Source organism: Leuciscus leuciscus (assembly GCF_965113295.1).
Source record: "Leuciscus leuciscus genome assembly, chromosome: 6".
In the NCBI taxonomy this organism is placed as follows: Eukaryota; Metazoa; Chordata; class Actinopteri; order Cypriniformes; family Leuciscidae; genus Leuciscus; species Leuciscus leuciscus.
The window spans coordinates 36835790-36856450 of record NC_138730.1 but is presented as its reverse complement, the minus strand read 5'-3'; the positions used below and the strand labels follow the sequence as shown (position 1 = coordinate 36856450).

The 20661-nt window shown below is 36.3% G+C and overlaps 1 protein-coding gene across 2 annotated transcripts in view; it reads left to right on the top strand.

The window, feature by feature from the left end:
* Positions 1 to 15619, top strand: part of adcy8 (adenylate cyclase 8 (brain)) — an 84109-nt gene extending 68490 nt beyond the window's left edge. For both annotated transcript variants that reach the window (XM_082173471.1, XM_082173472.1), the window contains 5 exons: positions 7365 to 7523; positions 10818 to 10964; positions 13449 to 13541; positions 13690 to 13804; positions 14996 to 15619. In XM_082173471.1, coding sequence (XP_082029597.1) covers positions 7365 to 7523; positions 10818 to 10964; positions 13449 to 13541; positions 13690 to 13804; positions 14996 to 15483 — 1002 coding nt within the window. In that variant the 3' untranslated portion in view covers positions 15484 to 15619. The remainder of the gene's footprint in view (positions 1 to 7364; positions 7524 to 10817; positions 10965 to 13448; positions 13542 to 13689; positions 13805 to 14995) is intronic.
* Positions 15620 to 20661: the final 5042 nt, after the last annotated feature.

Here is a 20661-nt window from a genome sequence, read left to right as displayed (position 1 = left end):
CTTTATGAACTTTTTGAAGTGTCAAAAGTGGTAGTAGTTAGCTGTCAATGGAGGGACAGAAAGCTCTCAGATTCATTCATTAAAAACATCTTCATTTGTGTTCCAAAGATGAACGAAAGTCTTACAGGTTTGGAACGGCTTGAGGGTGAGTAATTAATAACAGAATTTTCATTTTTGTGTGAAATTTCCCTTTAACATGTAAACCTCTGTATCATGTAAACGTTTAATTGCTTCTACTGCAAAAAATTTTTTTATATATATACTAAAAACATTATTAAGAATAAAGAATTAACTAAGAATAAAAATATTCTTGGTATTTTTATCTTGTTTCACCAGTTAAAATATCACAAAATGTATAAAACAAGGTGAATTTACTTGAGAAGCAACATTGCATAAGATTTCAAGATTCATTTTCATATATTATATTATGAATATAATCTTTTTTCGATCTTTTTTCACTCGTTTCTTATTTATACTCACATGTAAAACAATTACGGAGCCCCTAAAAGGACATGGTGATGGGGGAAAAAAGAGCTTTTGCATTTGCTCGCAAAACTAAAAAGAAAAATATGTTTTAAAGCTTTTGCAAACAAGTGCAACGTTTCTCAGGGAAGAACTCAAAAGTTTTGTGAGCAAACGCAAAAGCATTTTTCCTCCCATCCCACAATTTTTCCATCACCACGTACCCTTAGGGGCTCGGTAAAAAATCGATCAGTGAAGTTAGACAAATAGACTTACTATAGATACATTCTGTGAAAACAAGTACACATTGTTGCTTCTCAAGAATGTTTTAAGGATTTTTAGATATTACAAAATGGATTAATAAAGTAGTCTAATAAAAATATACTATGTTATTTTTGCATTGTAGGCAGCTCTGAGATAGAACAAACAAATGGCTTTAGTTTTTTTGCTTCAGTATGTCTATTTAGTCCTTCTAAGGGATTTTATAAGAAACATCTAGGACAGAGTAAATACTTTCTATAAATTGAAAACTCCATTGAGTCTACAGGCTCTGAAAGGGCAATAAAATGATCCTCTGGGGCAAATTCAACACATGTTCCCCTTGATTAACCTGTGAATACAGGTACGAGCCTTACTCAAGGGAATAAGGCATAACTGTTGTATTATCTGCTGACTGAGTGAGAGTCTTGAGAACCAGCACGTCACCTCCACATAGCTTAGCACATCACCTTATCATGGATAAAACAATGCATTCATTTTGGTCTCCTTTGTAACAGCTGCCAGACTTCAGCTGTCTAAATTGCTTTTTGGACAGAGATAAAGTCCCGAACACCTCCAGACAGTGGTGAGATTCAAAACCGGGCCTCCCCAAGACACCTAAAACTTAGAAAACTCATTTGTGTTAAACCCTTTTCATACAGTTTGTCAAAAGTAATTTAGTTGATATGCACTGCTTTAATTGTCTCCTGTCTGAGTGTGTGTGTGTGTCCGTCTCTACATCTTTGTGCATATGTTTTAGAGGTTAATGGAGGTTAGTCTTGTTGATGTGTTTTTAATAATCATTCGGACAGTCGTACACCCCCGTCTGCCCCACTTGCTTAATTACTCCTCATAAAATCTTTCGCTCCATATTTAGTCTGAGAGCATACATAAATAAATGCACGCACACACATGCAGTTAACACTCATACACAGGCACAAACACTTACATCATGCCCTGACTGTTAGTAAATTAATTTTTCAATCTGGACGCTTTTGTGAAACCGTTTCAATTAAAGCTGGATATTAATGAATGCAGATGAGCGTGTGTTACTGCTTAATTAGGGGGGACCTTGTTGGAGGTCTTCGTTTGGAAGAGAGCTGATGGAAGCCAGGCAGAAACGCAGCACGGCTCACTTGCTGTTAAAGCATTCAGGGTTCTTACTGAGTGCAGTGTATGAAAGAAATAAAATGGTGATGTCATCATCTACTCATGTTGCTTGAAACATGTATGATTTATTTTTTTTCCTAGTGGAAGACAAAAGATTTTTAGCTTTGCAGAATATCGCTGCTCTTTTTCATGCAATTAGAAGTAGATGGCTGTAAGAAGTGTCTGTAAAGCTCCTAAAAAAATGAATTTTGTTTTGATGAAATTGATTCTTTCATTCAGCGAGGAGACATTGGATTGATCAAAAGTATCAGTACTAAATACTTTGGTCACACTTTAGGGTCCAATTCTCACTAATTAACTATTAACTATGACCTTTGCCTCAGTAAGCTTCTAATGACTGCTTATCAATAATATTTAGTAGGTATTTGTTAAGTTTAGGTGTTGGGTAGGATTAAGACATGTAGAATATCATGCAGAATAAGGTATTAAAATGTGCTTACTAATAAATAGCCAATATCCTAGTAATATGCATGCTAATAAGCAACTAGTTAATAGTGAGAATTGGACCCTAAAGTGTTACCCAATACATTATATTATATAAAAAAAAAAATGCAGTTCTTTTGAACTTTCTATTCATCAAGGAATCCTGAAAAGAAAAACGATCCTTGTTCTAATAAAAATGTTCTCAACATTGATAATAATAAAAAATGTTTCTTGAGCACCAGATCAGCATATTAGAATGATTTCTGAAGGATCATGTGACACTGAAGACAGGAGTAATTAATAATTTGGCATCACTGGAATACATTTATTTATATATTTATTTATATAATGTATTTTAATTCACTTTAAAATACATTAATATTTCACCATATAAATGCAGCAGTGGTGAGCAAAAACAAGATTTTTTAAAAACATTTAAAAACAATTTTTTTGATTGACCTCAAACATTTGAACAGTAATGTATTGTTGGAGGAGAAAGTCTTAAACCCTCATTAAACTGTCTCAGACATTTTATTTCAAAACATTGGATCTTAATTTAATGTGACGTTTTATATTGCTCTGATAGTCTCAGATGAAGGATCTTGATTTATCTTGTGAAGCTGAAGGACAGCTAGAAGTGACCCACATGCAGGCTGTCCCGCATATCACTGTGTGCAAACAAGACAGATGCTGCGTCCGAAATCACGTACTGTCTGAATGGGTACTAGATATGGATTTACTTCGTGACCGTTAAAAAAGTATGTTCTATATAGTATCAATGTGGGTAGTATGAATGAAATTCGCATGTACTAAATCCGCCATGTTACTGTCATGTGACCTACCAGCGTCGGTTGTGTCGCTTCACTGCCATTCCGGGTCCTTTTTGCCTCCTATTTTTCGAATACATATTGAGACATACTACTCTTTTGGCGTACTGTTTTTCGTATACTATATAATAGGGAAGTATTTAATTTCGGGCGCAGCCAGAGACTTTGAAGGCGGAGACTTTATGAGTCATAGACATCACTTAAAAAACACACCTGGAATTAAGATTCATTTCAGATGATCTAATCATGAGTAGTCTAAAATATTTTGTAATCCAATCCCTGAAAACACAGCCTACTGTACAGAGGTAGTCAGAAGCACATGTGATTCGTAGTGTAAAAGCTAATCTATCCTGATGTTTCCTAGACAGCACTTTTTGCACTTTGTCAACATGTAGTAACACTGACATAGAGAGTGATGTGTGTATTTATGAAATCAGAGACCCTCCGCTGAAATCTGAACACAAGTGGTCACAGGAGACACATTTGAGACACTTGTGAAGATATAACCGCAAAATGTCTCGGCTGACCACTTATGATCAGATCACCCGAGATGGATCTTAATGCCAGGTGTAAATAGGGCCAACTTAACCAGTTGAAACTTCATTTATATGTGTTGTGCAAACCTTAAACTAATTATACCCACAGTGTAGTTTGGTAGTTAGGTGGTGGCGTCTTGCTGTGGGACTCAGCTTAAAACAGAGGGAGGAATAGATGAGAAATCTGACAAAAAACCTGATGCTTTTAGCAGAACAATGATCCCAAAGCCAAATTAACTTTTTAATTAATTTACTGGAGTGGCTTAAAAACAACAATGTAAATAACCTTCAATGACCTAGACCTCAAGGACTAAGAACATGTGGCACTTTGAAAATAATGGTGTGCAAACCTGTTTATCCTCAACAAACTGGAGCAATTGTGCCTGGAGCAATGGGCCAAAATCACACCTACAAAAATAAGCTAAAGCACTTATGAACACAATGAATGTTGTCATTGCTGCAAATGGATGGCACTATGAATAGTTAAATGTGGGGATTTTTTACTTGTGTAATATCATACAGATTTTTTGTTTTTGTTTGTTGTTTTTACATTTAATTAAGAATATAACATTAAATTAACAAGAACTTATATAAGGTTGTTTGAAATGAGTGTTTTAAAGCATTTCTACATATTTTTCTGATTGAGTTATTTTCCACATTTAAAAAGAACGTGCACCTCTCTGCATCTTTCCTGTCGTTGATTACCAACAGATGCTTTCCTCCTCTAGTTGCTAGGATTTTTCTGTGCCTTTTTTTCCAGTGACTGGATTGTGTTTGCTGAGTGTGTATTTGCTGTTCATCTGCTTAGTATTGCTGACAGTTATTAGATATACCTTCTCTTTTTCTCTCTCTCTCTTCTTTGTCACTTAAAACCTTTTTCCTTTTTTATTTGTTTTATATATATATATATATATATATATATATATATTGCTAGGCACTTTACTGTAATTTCCATTTAAAATATATTGTTGTTCACTTGAACTTTCTATTCATCAGAAATTCCTGAAAAAAGTATCACATTCTCCACCAAAATATTAAGCAGCACAACAGTTTTCAACATTAATAATGATAAGAAATGTTTTTTGAGCAGTAAATCAGCATATTAGAATAATTGAAGATGAAGGATCATGTGACACTGAAGACTGGAATAGTGATGCTGAAAATTCAGCTTTGCCATCACAGGAATAAATTATAATTATATTTCCCAATATGACTGTTTTTACTGTATGTTTGATAAATGCAGCCTTGCTGAGCATAAGATGCTTAAAAAACATCAAAAAATCTTAATGACCCCAAACTTTTGTATGTATAATAAAAAATACTATAATATATATCAAAAAATCATATTAATATTTAGATTTGAATATTATATTATATACATACACACACACATATATATATATATATATATATATATATATATATGTGTGTGTGTGTGTGTGTGTGTGTGTGTGTGTGTGTGTGTGTGTGTGTGTGTGTGTGTGTGTGTGTGTGTGTATATAATATAATATTCAAATTCATCTATATATATTCATATATATATATATATATATATATACACACACACACATTTTGATCTTTCATTGTCAGTCTGTTATGTTGAGGGGCAAATGAATAATATTCTTTGCATTTGTGGTGACGAACATTTAGGGCCCTATTTTAACGATCTGAAACGCAAGTGTCAAGCGCAAAGCGCAAGTAACTTTGTGGGCGGGTCTCGGCGCTGTTGTTATTTTCCCGGCGGGATAAATGACTCTTGCGCCAGGCGCAAATCTAAAATGGGTGGGTCTGAAGTAGCTTCATTATTCATAGGTGTGGTTTGGGCGTAACGTGAAATAAACCAATCAGAGCGTCATCTCACATTCCCTTTAAGAGCAGACGCGCTTTTTCCATAGCGCATTGCTATTGTAACGGTGGATTTGCCAGACGCACGCCAGGAGCGGTTCACAGCCGAGGAGAGCAACGCTCTCGTCACGGCCGTAAAAGAGAGAAGTTACATTGAAATGGAGAAACCCACCCAAATTAATTTCGGTTAAACAGGCGTATGATAATTTGGGTAAATGTGTAAGCTAGATGTATGCTTTTATAATAAATTGTCTATCTATCTATCTATCTATCTATCTATCTATCTATCTATCTATCTATCTATCTATCTATCTATCTATCTATCTATCTATCTATCTATCGTAATAATGTATGATTTGCAAAAATGAAAACTGCTGCTTCTGTGTAGATGAGAGAATCAAAGTGCGCGTTGTGCACACGCTACATTGATTATGGCCAAGCATGCGCCCTTAAAATAGCATATGAATAACATGCGCAACGCGCCACTGACTTTAAACTAGTTTTTCCTGGTTAGTGGCGCAATTGTTTTCTAAACCTGCAAAATAGCATGAAGGAACGTTTGCGCCGGAACACGCCTCCTTTTTTGCGCTGAACCGCCCAGGGAGTGCAAGTTCATTCCCTAGTTAACCGACGTGCTTCTGTGGAGGGAAAAGTCCGCTTTGCGCGGGTGCAAAATAGGAATGATACATGCGTCGGTGTACAAAGTCAATTGCGCTGGGTGCAAGATAGGGCCCTTAGTCTTGAAGTGTGATCAGAGGCTGGTTGCATAAACTGCAGAGACTATTCTTAACAAGTTGAAATAAAAATGTACTGTAGATTGGTCTAATTTGATATTGAAAAGTTGGTCATACTAGTTCTTAAAGGGTTAGTTCACCCAAAAATGAAAATTCTATCAGTAATTACTCACCCTCATGTTGTTCCAACCCCGTAAGACCTTCGTTCATCTTCGGAACACAAATTAAGATATTTTTGATTAAATCTGAGAGCTGGATCACTCCTCCATAGGCTTCTAAGTTATTATAACTTGCTGGCCCAGAAAATGTATTAAAGACATCGTTAATATAGTGAACACAAATGACTACAGTGGCTCAATCTTAAGTTTATAAAGCGACGAGAATACTTTTTGTGCGCAAAAAAAAACTGTATGACTGCGCAGCGCTTCTGTGTTGTACGTCACACGCATCACACACATGACCAGCGTCAGGCCAATAGTGAGCCTACGTGTGACGTACAACACAGAAGCTCTGCGCAGTTATACTACGTGAAAAAACTCTAGGCCCAGAGAGAAGGAAATTAATAGTGGAATAAAGTCATTATTTTTGGGGGGTTTTGGCACACAAAAAGTATTCTCGTCGCTTTATAAACTTAAGATTGAGCCACTGTAGTCACTTCTCACTTGGACTATATTAACGATGTCTTTAATACATTTTCTGGGCCAGCAAGTTATAATGCCTTAGAAGCCTATGGAGGAGTGATCCAGCTCTCAGATTTAATCAAAAATATCTTAATTTCTGTTCCGAAGATGAACGAAGGTCTTACTGGGTTGGAACAACATGAGGGTGAGTAATTACAGACAGAATTTTCATTTTTGGGTGAACTAACCCTTTAAGACAGTTTCAACATAATGGCTATGTCGCTGCCTGGCCCCAGCAGAAGATATGGGCAGATATTGACGTACAGCTGGTCTTCTCTGCCGAGCCTGACGAATGCTTTATAAAATAACTGCCTATGACTGTAACACTGATTGGCTGTCCTGTGTTTTTGCTTGTTTTTGTTAATTTAATGTATCTTGTGATGCTTTTTATTCTTTGTTGTCTGACCTGCTTCGTTCTCTGTCTCTCAGCTGGAGTATACTGCTCGTCTGGACTTCCTATGGCGTGTGCAGGCGAAGGAAGAGATAAATGAGATGCGCGAGCTGCGTGAACACAATGAGAACATGCTCCGGAACATTCTCCCCAGCCATGTCGCTCGCCACTTCCTGGAGAAAGACAGAGACAATGAGGTAGAGAGACAGAATGGATCTGGGTGTCTCACTTCTTTAGTCTGACAGGAAAAACATGGCAGCACTTAGATGGCAAGAACATATGAGGAGAGGATGAATCACTGCCACTCTCTTTGTTCTTTGTTGTGCTTTATTGGCATGACAGTCAACTTTCTGTAAGCATTTGCTGCTGCGGAAGTCAGAACCAATGAAGAAATTTACACAAATTGATAATAAATATACATGACAAAACAGAAAAAAGTACATGTAATATATTGGGAGTCTGTAGTTCTCTTCAAAACACCAAGTGAGCTGCCTAAATAGGAAATAAATGAATACTATTATTCAGCGAGATACATTAAATTGATAAAAAAGTAACCGCAAAAACATTTATAATGTTACAAAATATTATATTTCAAATAAATGTTTTAGAATGATTTCTGAAGGATCATGTGACACTGAAGACTGGAGTTATGATGCTGAAAATTCAGCTTTGCCATCACAGGAATAAATTACATTTTAAAATTGTAAAATAGTAAACAATTATTTTACATTGCAATAACATTTCACAATATTACTGTTTTACTGTATTTTTGATCAGATAATTGCAGCTTAAGAGACTTCCTGCAAAAACATTCAAAATACAACTTACAATTTTGAAAGGTAGTTTAAATTGTAAAAAAAATATATATATATATATATATACAATGAAATTCTGAGATTTCCTTCTCCATGAAGGATGAATGCAGTGTTGCCTTAGCATTTAGCTAAAATATGGTATCTTAGTAGGCAGCATAATCAAATTTGTCTCCCATTTGGAAATGCTTCTGGTTCTGGTTAATTTTGTTGTGCTCGCAACATAGATTGTTAATCTTGTGGCAGCCATGTTTTTATGTGACTAGTGTCTTTTTGTCTTATTCCTTTGTTCTTTCCTTTTGAGTTTGTAAAGGCAGTGTGTGTGTGTGTTTGTGTGCTCTCTTGTCCTGATGTGACTCCTCTGTTTATTTCTGGAATGTTCTGCTGTCAGTCAATCAGACAATAGGGAGAATAAATAATGGAGCTGTATAACTCACGGATAAAAAATGCATCCATTAAGCCTGTGTGTGTGTGGGTGAGGGTATTGAGTTGCTTTAATTATCCCATTAATTTATAATCAGGTGGAGTATTGAGGTTTGATTTAACTGGTGACGCTAAAAGTGTGTGTGTGTGTGTGTCTGAGTGTGTGAACCATAATTTACGCCACTCTCTGCTATTATTAAGATGAGAAAATGATCCCTCTCCCTCACACATGCACACATGCACACATACACGGTCTTGCTCGCAAAACCTGCAACTCTTAAAGGGCACTGAAGTAATTTGGTTCAGTGACTAACACTTATTACGTGTATTATTACTTGTTTTCTACACTTGTCTTCAACAGTCACTGACTTTTTACATTATGCGTCAGCAGGGCGGATCAGTGGGATGGTGAATGTTTAGGGTGTATGGAGAGAGTTTAACCTCATTCTATTGACCACAGCTTCCTCTTTAAACAGCAAAGTAGTTAAAGCTGTGCATGGCCTTGTGGTTTGCACACATTAGACCTCAAATATAGTACAGTACATAATTGCGTATGTTGTGATAGATTATGTGGTGTGTATGAGGTCTGTTCATAACCATGTGTAAATGGGAAGTGTGTGATTTTCGGACCATTCACACAGGACCCATTCTGTTTTATAATTATTATACACATGCAGAGAAACGTTTTTGTAACGTCATTGCAACACATTTTTTGTTGTAACACTTGTTTGTTTTTAAGATGATTAATTCTATATAAATAGTATTCAATATTATATTATATTATATTATATTATATTATATTATATTATTTGGTAACACTTTACAATAAGGTTTCATTAGTTCAGTAGTACAGTACTTTAGTTAACATGAACTAAGAATGAACAATACTTCTAAGGCATTAAGTTAAGGTTCATTTTAACATTTACTGATACATTATTGAAATCAAAAGTTGTATTTGTTTACAATAATAATGGTAAATGGACTGCATTTATATAGCGCTTTCACGGACCTATGGCCACCAAAGCGCTTTACATAGCCTCACATTCACCCATTCACTCACTCATTCATACACCGACGGCGGTGTCAGCCGCCAATAAGTAAAGCACTGTGAACTAACATGAACAAACAATGAACAACTATATTTTATTAACGAACATTAACAAAGATTAATAAATACTGTATCAAATGAATTGCTTATTGTTAGTTCATGTTAGTTAATACATGTTAACAAATGAGACCTTATTGGAAAGTGTTACCACGTATTTTATAGCATACTATAATTAATAACATTGTGTAATATATTATATGTAAACAATCTGTTTTATAATTTTGTAATTGTTGTATTTTAATTATATTTAAAATATAAGCTTGTCAGCAGTGTTATTTTAGAGTAATTGAGAATTTGTAATCAATATTTTTAAATCATTATTATATTTTTATATTTATAATTTTGTTGTGCTTTTTGTCATTTTTATTAGTTTTTTTAAAAATATTTCTATATAGTTTTTATTCATTTTTATTTCAGTTTTATTTAGTTATTTTAGTATGATACATGTTGCCTTGGCAACTAGCTGAAATAAAATAAATTAACTTTTATATATTTTATTTGATCTCAGTTAACTTTTAATTTATATAAAGTAACGAAAATGTGGGTTTTTTTTATGGTTTTAGTTCAATATAATGACCCTGCTTTGTCAGATGCATTATGAATTATGAATTAATCGAGTGTGTTTTTTATAGTTATTGTACACATGCAGAAAAACATTATTTGCCATTGCAATGTTTTGTTGCCACGCATGTTTTTTATATATATATATAAATGTATTTGTTTATATATTTATTCTTACATATTACATTGTTATAATATGATTAAAATATAACATTGCTAATATATTATAATAGCCTATATTAACATATTGAATTGCATATTATAATTAAGAATATTATATAATATATTAAATGTAAACCATGTTTTTTTGTATGTTGTATGTGTTGTATTGGCATTTATCAGATATCAGCCTTATCAGATGCATCTGTTCTGACTCCCACTTGTGAGGTAATCAAGTGTGTTAGATATAAAGCAACACTGCCCTCTCGTGGTCAACACATTATGCATACCACGTTCACTGTATTGTTGTTCTGACGTTCATTGGAATCACATTTTTGTATGTTTTTACATGTCAAATTGAACCAAAGTTATCTGAAGTTGACTTCATTCCAGTGAGGAGGTTTCTAATGTTTGGTCTCCATCCGTAGGAGCTTTACTCGCAGTCATATGACACGGTGGGAGTGATGTTCGCCTCCATTCCGGGCTTTGCTGATTTTTACTCACAGACGGAGATGAATAATCAGGGTGTGGAGTGTTTGCGGCTGCTCAACGAGATCATTGCTGATTTTGATGAGGTCAGATTTCTACCATCACACACACATGTATTTAAAGGCGTAGTCCACCAATAAATTACAATTCCGTCATTAACGTTACTCACCCTCGTGTTGATAGTAGTGAGTAAATAATGACAGAATTGTCATTCTGGGGTGAACCATCCCTTTTAAAGTGCCTGTATTATGCTTTTTCAGAAATGACCTTTCATGCAGTGTGTAATATAGCTGTTTGTGAATGTAAAAGGTTTGCAAAGTTTTAAAAATCAAAGTGCATGATCAGTGGAGTTATTGTCTCCCGAACGAAATAATTGATTCTGAACTGCCTAAAACAAGTTGCCAGTAATTCCAGTCTTACCTCCTGTTTGAACCGACGTAGGTTTGTTACACTTTTGCATAATTCCAGCATATAGTCTTCATTGGCTACCTGTGAACAACATCTACTTTGACCTGATCTCAATCACTGTAGTTGTAGCAGAGGCCTGGAAGAGTTTAAATCGTGTTGTCGAGAAGACACTGTTTCCTGTGATGTGAAAGTAAATCCATTTTGCATGCATTTTCAAAGGATGAGGGCTCAGATTAATCCGGTAAAACCGACACCATCATTACGGTTTGTATCACTGTGTACACAAGTACTGAGGAAGCCTCCAGAACTGAAATTCAGATTAGGTAATGGGCGACTCGTTTCGGACGCGCTGTAAGCGGTAGACCAATCACAACAGACTACTCGGCCATCTGTCCAATCACAGCAGAGAAGGCGCTCGGAAAGGAGGCGTTTAGAGAGGCTAAATCCTTTATCAAACTACTTCAGGCACTGTGAGAAAAGAGGTGATGCTGAAATGTATATTATGAGAAAATTAAAGGGGACCTATTATGCTGGTATATGGATCGATTGGTGACGATCTGCCCTTTTAGCATAGATCCGCCCTGAATAAACGGCAGCAGTCTGCCGTTTCTGTTTCTTCACTGTAGCAGCTGAGATGTACGTCTGCGTCAAAAAACTTGACAAGGTTATTGGATGTCCCAACGAACATAAGAGTCTCCATAGACTCCTGGCATCTGAGCCACTGAGGACACCGTAGTTGAATTTCATTCATGAAGGAAGTGTGCCGAAGAAAGTCATTAAAGTGTTATATATTTGCGGAAATTATTTTACCCCGGGCTGCTTCACAAACGAGGGTCAGTTCAACGCTGGATTTGCACAAAAGTTGTTTCTAAAAGATTTTTAGATTAAAGCGTAACTCTCGCCAAAATGCAACCTAGGGTCTTTTTGTGAATCTACCCGAGGCAAACTTTCGTTTAAAAGCATAATTAGGATGGAAACGCCACTTTTAAGATTGACCGTTTATTTTTATTTTTTTATGCTATCATAGTAGTGCCCCTTACCCTGGAAATCCAGAGTTCTCGCGAGAGCACAATTTGAATTTGCTCAGCGAGTCACTCTGGCATTGAGTAATGATGCTCATTAACTATGCCATTGTAGCCGAGCTGCACCAATCACATCGGTGTATCTGATATAGGCGGGCCAGAGGTGAGCTAAACAGATGACGACAGCACTAGTGACAGCGCAATCACGACAGTGATTGGTCGTAGTGTTATCCAATTGCGTGCAGTGAGATTTTCAAATGCATGCTTGGTGCCGCCCCTCGAGTTGGGTGATTTTCATTACTCGATGCCAGACCCTTAATCTTTCAGATTTGGGTCTGGATTTCCAGGCTAAGTGCCCCTAGCACTCCCATTCAAAAGGGAGAATACGAATTGGAAAATACGGTCAATCTTAAAAGTGGCATTTCCATCCTAATTACGCTTTTAAACAAAAGTTTGCCTCGGGTAGATTCACAAAAAGACCCTAGGTTGCATTTTGGTGAGAATTAAGCTTTAACATGATGGTACATGATAGTGTATGATGAGCTGAATCAACTTTACTCTACATAAATGTATCCACTAACCATTCAGAAACATCCAGTTGCATTCTAAAAGTCCTGAGTCTTCCTGAGTCTCTCCATCAGTGTCCGACTCCGGTTTAAACATGTAAGGCTGAACATCGCTACTTACAATTTCGGACATTTTGGCTGTGTGAGACTCTCCAGTTTTGTTGTTGCCGGATTATCCAAAGTATGAGCTGTAAACTCTTCTGGAAAGGGGGACAGGAGCAACAGCTCATTTGCATTTAAAATGTTTTTTTTGTTTTGTTTTTTTTGCTTATACCCAAACAGGGGCAAATATGACATAGTATAATAGATGATCTGTGGGTATTTTAAGCTGAAACTTCACAGACACATTCTGGGAACACCAGAGACTTATATTACATCTTGTAAAATGGGGCATAATAGGTCCCCTGTAAAGTGTTTTTAAAATTAGGAACCATTAAAAAAGCATAATATGGGCACTTTTAATATTGATGTTTCATCTAAGATGCACAGTTCCATCACACCTGCTCAAAAGCTGCTAGTAAAAGTTTAATGTTACATATGTAGATGTCATATTTGAAAGATTCTCTCTATACAGCTGCTGGGGGAGGAGAGATTTCAGGACATCGAGAAGATAAAGACCATCGGCAGCACGTACATGGCTGTGTCAGGACTGTCTCCTGAGAAACAAGTATGAAAACACACACACACACCTACAGAAGCATACACACTCACTCATGCTAAAACATATTATCTGATGTCTTCTTATAAGCAGTGTCTGTAGTTTGAAAAAGGGTTAGCTTGTGCACTAATCTTTCTATATATGTGTGTTACCATAGCAATGTGAGGATAAATGGGGGCATCTGTGTGCGCTGGCAGATTTCGCCATTGCTCTGAATGAAAGCATTCAGGAGATCAACAAACATTCATTTAACAACTTCCAACTCAGAATCGGTAAGAGTCAAATGATTTATACACTATTTTTTTAGAAACACATTTTAAAGTGACAATGGAGCACAACAGTGACTGCCAACTTTTTTTTTATCAGCCTTGATTCCGAACGTATTTTACCTGTTTATTTTCTCCATAGGAATTTCAGATTTTTTAATATAGATTTAAAATCATGAATGAAACCAACCAGCTCTGAGAAGATTCAGAACATTACAATTAATAAATAAATTAAAATTGGGAAAGATATTTTTTGATGAAATATTCACATAAGGTTTTTGAGGTTGTAAGGAGCCGTACTTGATTACAGGTATATCTTTTGCAATGCTTTGTGGGAGTGGGCAGTCACTATTCCTGTTTCCATGGTTACTGATACTTTCAGGATCTTGGGTAATGTAGTTCCTAGTTTTGTTTTTAAAAAATTGTCTTCAATTTTTTTTATCACATTGAAAACTTCTAGAATTTCTATCTCAAATGTACTTTAAAAATCTACATTTTATCTTTCTGTATACAACCATTTAAAAATGTTGTTTTGAAAGAAATTAATACTTTTATTCAGCAAGGATGCATAAAATTGATCAAAAGTGACAGTGAAGAAATTTCTAAAGATTTAAATGTCACAGAAATTCGTCCGAAATTCCTTAAAACAATGTATCAAGGTGTCCACAAAAAATTTAAGCAGCACAACTGTTTTCAACTAATTATAATAAGAAATGTTTCTCAAGCACCAAATCAGCATATTACAATGATTTCTGAAGGATCAATTCAGCTTTGCCATCACACATAAATAAAATATATTTTAAAATAATCTAAACATTTATTTTAAAATCTGATTTAAATTCTGTTTATCTAGCCCTTATCACCTTCTAAGTATATTCATTATTTATTTATTTATTTACCTTTTTTTTGTTGCTGATTCTACTCTGTTCTTACCCTGAAAATAACCTTAGATGCTAACGTGTCATAAAACAGTCAAATAAATAAATCAAAATCAATGACAGCTTCAGGACTCGTCATTATTATCATGACAAAAAAAAGTAGTGTTTTGTGATGAAATTGAATAGAATTTGTACTTCCGAAACTGGGCCCTTGCACTCTATTAAAAGGCTGAAATGTAGCTCCATTGCAGCTTGCACCATCGTGTCTTTTCAACAGGGTGAATTTGCTGATGCTGACTCTGTTCGCTTTCTCCCTCAGGTATGGCACATGGCTCTGTGGTGGCTGGAGTCATCGGCGCTAAAAAGCCGCAGTATGATATTTGGGGAAAGACGGTCAATCTGGCAAGTCGTATGGACAGCACGGGTGTCAGCGGCAAGATCCAGCTCCCTGAGGAGACCTACGCCATCCTGAACGAGCGCGGCTTCGCCTTCGAGTACCGAGGCGAGATCTACGTGAAGGGCATCAGTGAACAGGAAGGCAAGATCCGCACGCACTTCCTGATGGGCCGCGTGCAGCCCAACCCGCTCATCCTGCAGCCGAGGAAGCTCACTGGCCAGTACTCGCTCGCCGCCGTGGTGCTCGGCCTGGTCCAGTCCCTCAACCGGCAGAAACAGAAACAAATCCTCAATGAAAACAACAACTCAGGCATCATGAAGGGCCACCACTACAACCGCAGAACTCTGCTGGCGCCGGGCGGCTCAGACACCAGCCACGCTGAGGTCACGGACAAGAACGACCTGGCCTAGATCTTGGAGGAGGAAAACAGACTGCGTACTGAACCAAAAGACTGAGCTGTACTTCAGACTGCTGCCGCTGACTGAGTGTCTCTCTTGCTGTCTGTGTTTCTTTTTGTATTTCTTTTGTATTTGAGAAACAATAAAGGGGTTTAATTTTTTTATAAAGGTCTGAGCTTCCTTTTAATAAAGGTCCATATTAATGGTTTGATCTAATGCTGCGTTCACGTCATGTCGGAATTATTGTAACTCTGAGATTCTACTCAGAATTGTTAACATCCCCAGATTCAGATATTTTTGATTTCTTAGGCAACGCTCATAACCAAAATGGTCCCACATGAATTGCTGTTGATGACAGCAAAACATTGAATTACAGATTGTTTTATCAGTTTACCTCTATGTTTGAATTCGGCATGAAACCTTAGTCTTGTCTTCCTTATTGTGACATATATCCGAGTGAAACGGCTTCTCGAACAATAAAAAATGTAGGGAGGGACTTGATTTTGACCATTGTGGTTTGCTGTTGTGGCAAGGGGAAGTTATTTTGATTAACGAATATGAAGGCACATGAATTTAAAAAAAGAAAGAATAATGTGCAAGGATAAATCATTTATAATAAATACTGCAATATGGTGACTTCGAGAGCCAAGAAAGTAATGTTCATTTGGCAGACATTGCTAATTTGTTCTGGCTTCTTGCCAGGCATTCAAAAAGTTTTCTAGTGTTCTACCTGGTTGCTAAGCTATCCTGACTGGTTGCTAGGGTAGTCTAGAACACACAAGTCAAGGCTGCCAACTCTCACGCATTTAGCGCGAGATTCTCGCGATTGACACTGTTCTCACACTCTCACGCCACACATCCATTTTCTCAAGCAGTGAAAAAACATGGTGGAGCAGTGAGGAGAGGACACTGACAAGACAGAGCAGGAAACAAACTGCCAGCTTTCAAAATCTGTCAATTTTATTGAAACAATAAATAGCCTAACGTTTTGGCGCTCTTTAATGTGCCTCAGTTCAACAGGCACGTGCACCGATCATCACCTAGCCTACTAGTTATAGCACGAAATAAACATGACTGAACTTCAGAAGGTATGTTGAAAGATACAGTGCAACTTACTGTTAATGTATCATGTAACATAATGTATCAATCAGTGTTTCAACCGCGGAAAAATGTCAAAACAGCTGTTTCACATAATGTTACATTTACCTTAGAAAAGCCATTCAGTGACAGTAGCATAGCTAGCTAGACAAATTGAACTCTAGAGAGGAGCATTTTGCTAAATATAGGCACTATATTACATACAGTAGCCTACTCATTCTATTTTTACTCGTATCTCTAAAATATAACCTTATTATAAAAAGCGCCTTCCGTATTAGGCTAATTATAGGCTACAAATCAGTTGTTGATATTGTATTATTTTTATACTGCAGTAATATTAATATATCATTACTATTATAGTAATGTATAGTGATATTTATAATGTACTTAAATAGTAGGCCTATAGCCTATATTCTAGCCTAATGTACCGGCTGACAAGGTTCCCTTAGTTTAGAACTACCTTTAACAGTTTATGCTGCTGGTATTTATATATATTTGTATTTATATATATATATATTATTTTTTTTTTATATATATATATATATTTTTTTTATATGATGGTCCATTCAGAATTATGTTTTTTTTTTTCTTGTGCGTCGAAAACTCTTAAACACGAGAACCCCGACATAACGTGAACGCTTCATACATGTATTCCAGAATGCTCTGTCATTGTTTTGACTATAGTTTTGCAAGTTTGCAAGAAGAAACCGATGTCGAAGTAAGTAGCCTATGTTATAACAAATTCGTTGCTCAATATTTAGCCTCATAATAGGCTACATAGGCCTGGATGTTTTAACAAGCACCAACACCTGGATTTCTATTACAGATATATTTTAGCACATATAGATAGCCTACAGAATGCTTCTACAGATGAAGAATGAAGTTGTACTGAGAGAATATTATTATTGCCCAAAACGAACAATCTACAAATGAGAACGACAAAAATTGTCAAGGATTTTCCAATGAAAGTATGTGATGTGAAAGCTGGCAGATGTTTTAGCTTCTTTTTTTAAAAACCATGTGGGCTTAGTGAAGTTATACTGAAAGCTGAAAAAGTTTTAATATTCAGCGTTAATACTTATGTGTGATTATCACCTGTCTAAATCAACTCTGATAAATAACTAAATTATCTAGAGCTGATCAGGAAGTGCAGGTCTGTCCTGCAGAGGGCGATGTTGACTGAATATATAGTTATAGGGTCAGATCAAACGATTGAAGGAAAACAGTGTGTGAGTGAATATGTGTGCATGTGTCTTCTGTGATTTATCTATTAATATTAGTAAATAATTAATAGAACATGTTTCTAATTAAAAAAGTAAATTAGAATGTATTTGATATTTTATTGTTTTAATTATTCACATAATATTTCAACTGTGATTTAGTCAACTTTTCTCTTTTTTCTTCTTCCCACTCTCTTACGTAGGTGTGAACAGATCATCGTCTTGTCAGTCGGACATGCTTCTTCCGCCTGTATTTCTGACGGGTGGGCGGGGCTAATAACCACATCACTCCTGTCGCACTCTAGGATGTTGTTATTCTCGGCTCTGTTCTTTTTAAACTGACGAATAAAATTGAATGGAGGCAGTTGCCATGGTGAACAGTGCAAAGCTTTGATGATGAGAGTGATATATGTAAGAGAGGGGAAATAAAAAGATGGGAGAGAGGGAGAGAAGGAGGTATGAAATGATTGTTCAAAGATCAAAGAGTTAAAATGCCTGAAAACTGGCACAAATACGACCTCAGCTGTGGCACTGTAGGGTGTGTGTGTGTGTGTATGTGTATGTGTATGTGTGTGTGTGTGTGTGTGTGTGTGGAATGATGATGTGTTTGTTACTTGACAAGCCATCTGTGAACAGTTTGCAGATATTTTCTCAGCATTGGATGCTCACACACGGGTAGTTGACACATAACATGCCTGCAGAGAATTTTTATCTGCATTAATATTTCAAAATTATATGAATGTATAAGGGAAGTTGAGAGGGGATAGTTGTCACACTTTTTACTTACGGTATTTTTTCAAAGACGTTTTTTTTTTTTTTTTTTTGAAGTCAATTTCTGTTGAGAATACAGTAACATCTTGGCTCAAATTAAATAAATAAAATGATGTTTCACATTATATGGGGTAAGTTGTCACAACCATTCACTTGTTACCTGACAACTAAAGCATAATTAAAACAATTTGATACAATTTCACACAGAAATAGCCATTTTATGTGTAACTCTCTTTCTCTCTCTCATTGCTCCCATACAGTCACAATTCTGAGAATGGTGTATCTGCTGTTGCTTGGCAACAACAGTGAGACCCCCTCCCCCACCAACGTGCAGCTGTTTTGGATGTGTGTGTGTGTGTTCCAGCAGATGACAGTCCATATTGATCATTCTTTATGGCATTCTTAATCATAAATTCAGAATCCATTATCATGTTTCCTGTGATAGGAGGAGGGAGGAGCTGAGTTCCCATCGGCCTCTCAGCAGACTGGATCACCACTCAGGTACTGTATTATGCATGAAGCCTTATGAATAGTTAAATAATGTTAGAATGGGCCGCTAACAGGATATGTTTAATGTAGGTAAGGTGTTCATCATAACTGCCCGGCTGATTTTTCAGGAGATGATCATTATATTTTAAGGCCACCTGCAACCAGCTAGCAACTAGCGAAATATGGTTCACTACTGACGTCCTGCTCAAACTTCCTGTTTCAACAGGAAATGTGTCATCACAGGACAGAAAACTGTTTATCAAATCAAGTTCACAGGGTCGTTCAAGGAATAACACAAAATTCTGTCATAATTTACTCAACGTCATGTCGTTCCTCTGTATGACTTTCTCTCTACACAAACGGAATTTTTACTGTGAAACTTTTTTATACAATGAACTCAAGGGTTAGTTCACTCAAAAATGAAAATTCTGTCATTAATTACTCACCCTCATGTTCCAAAACGGTAAGATCTTCAAAAAATCTCCAACACGGGTTCACCACGACGCATGCGTGTTTTGCTGGCGCAAGAGCAGAGAGTGAATGCACTTTGGAGATTAATATTTTGTAAATAAAGTGGTAAATTATGATTTATTTTTATAAAAAAATTTGCGCAAACAAACCACTCTTGTCACTTGATAAACTTGAGATTAAACCATTGGAGTCATATGGATTACTTTAAAGGGTTAGTTCACCCAAAAATGAAAATTCTGTCAGTAATTACTCACCCTCATGTTGTTCCAACCCCGTAAGACTTTCGTTCATCTTCGGAACACAAATTAAGATATTTTTGATTCAATCTGAGTGCTTTTCACGTAGTGTAATAGCGTAGCGCGTCTGTGTTGCACGTCACCACGTATCACACACATGACTAGCGTCGCCCAATAGTGAGCCTACGTGGTGACGTGCAACACAGACGCGCTACGCTATTACACTACGTGAAAAGACTCGAGGCCCAGAGAGAAGGAAATGAAAAGTGGAATAAAGTCGTTATTTTTGTTTGTTTTTGCGCACAAAAAGTATTCTCGTCTCTTTATAAACTTAAGATTGAGCCACTGGAGTCACTTGGACTATATTAACAATGTCTTTAATACATTTTCTGGGCCAGCAAGTTACAGTGTCCATAAGCCTATGGAGGAGTGATCCAGCACTCAGATTTAATCAAAAATATCTTAATTTGTGTTCCGAAGATGAACGAAAGTCTTACGGGGTTGGAACAACATGAGGGTGAGTAATTACTGACAGAATTTTCATTTGTGGGTGAACTAACCCTTTAATGATGTCTTTACTATCTTTCTGGGGCTTGAAAATGGTAGTTGCGTATAGCCTGTCAATGGAGGGACAGAAAGATCTCAGATTTCATTAAAAATATCTTGATTTGTGTTCTGAAGATGAACGTCTTACAGGTTTGGAACGACATGAGGGTGAGTTATTAATGACTGAATTTTCATTTTTGGATTAACTAACCCTTTCATTTAATAAGCTGCAGATACCACAAAGTAGTACAGATTTGTGGTTAACACATAACCAAGACATGCTGCTGGTTTGGAGTTTGAATATGTGAAAGATCAAAATATTTGAGAGCTTAGACCTATAGAAAAAAAATCTACACATA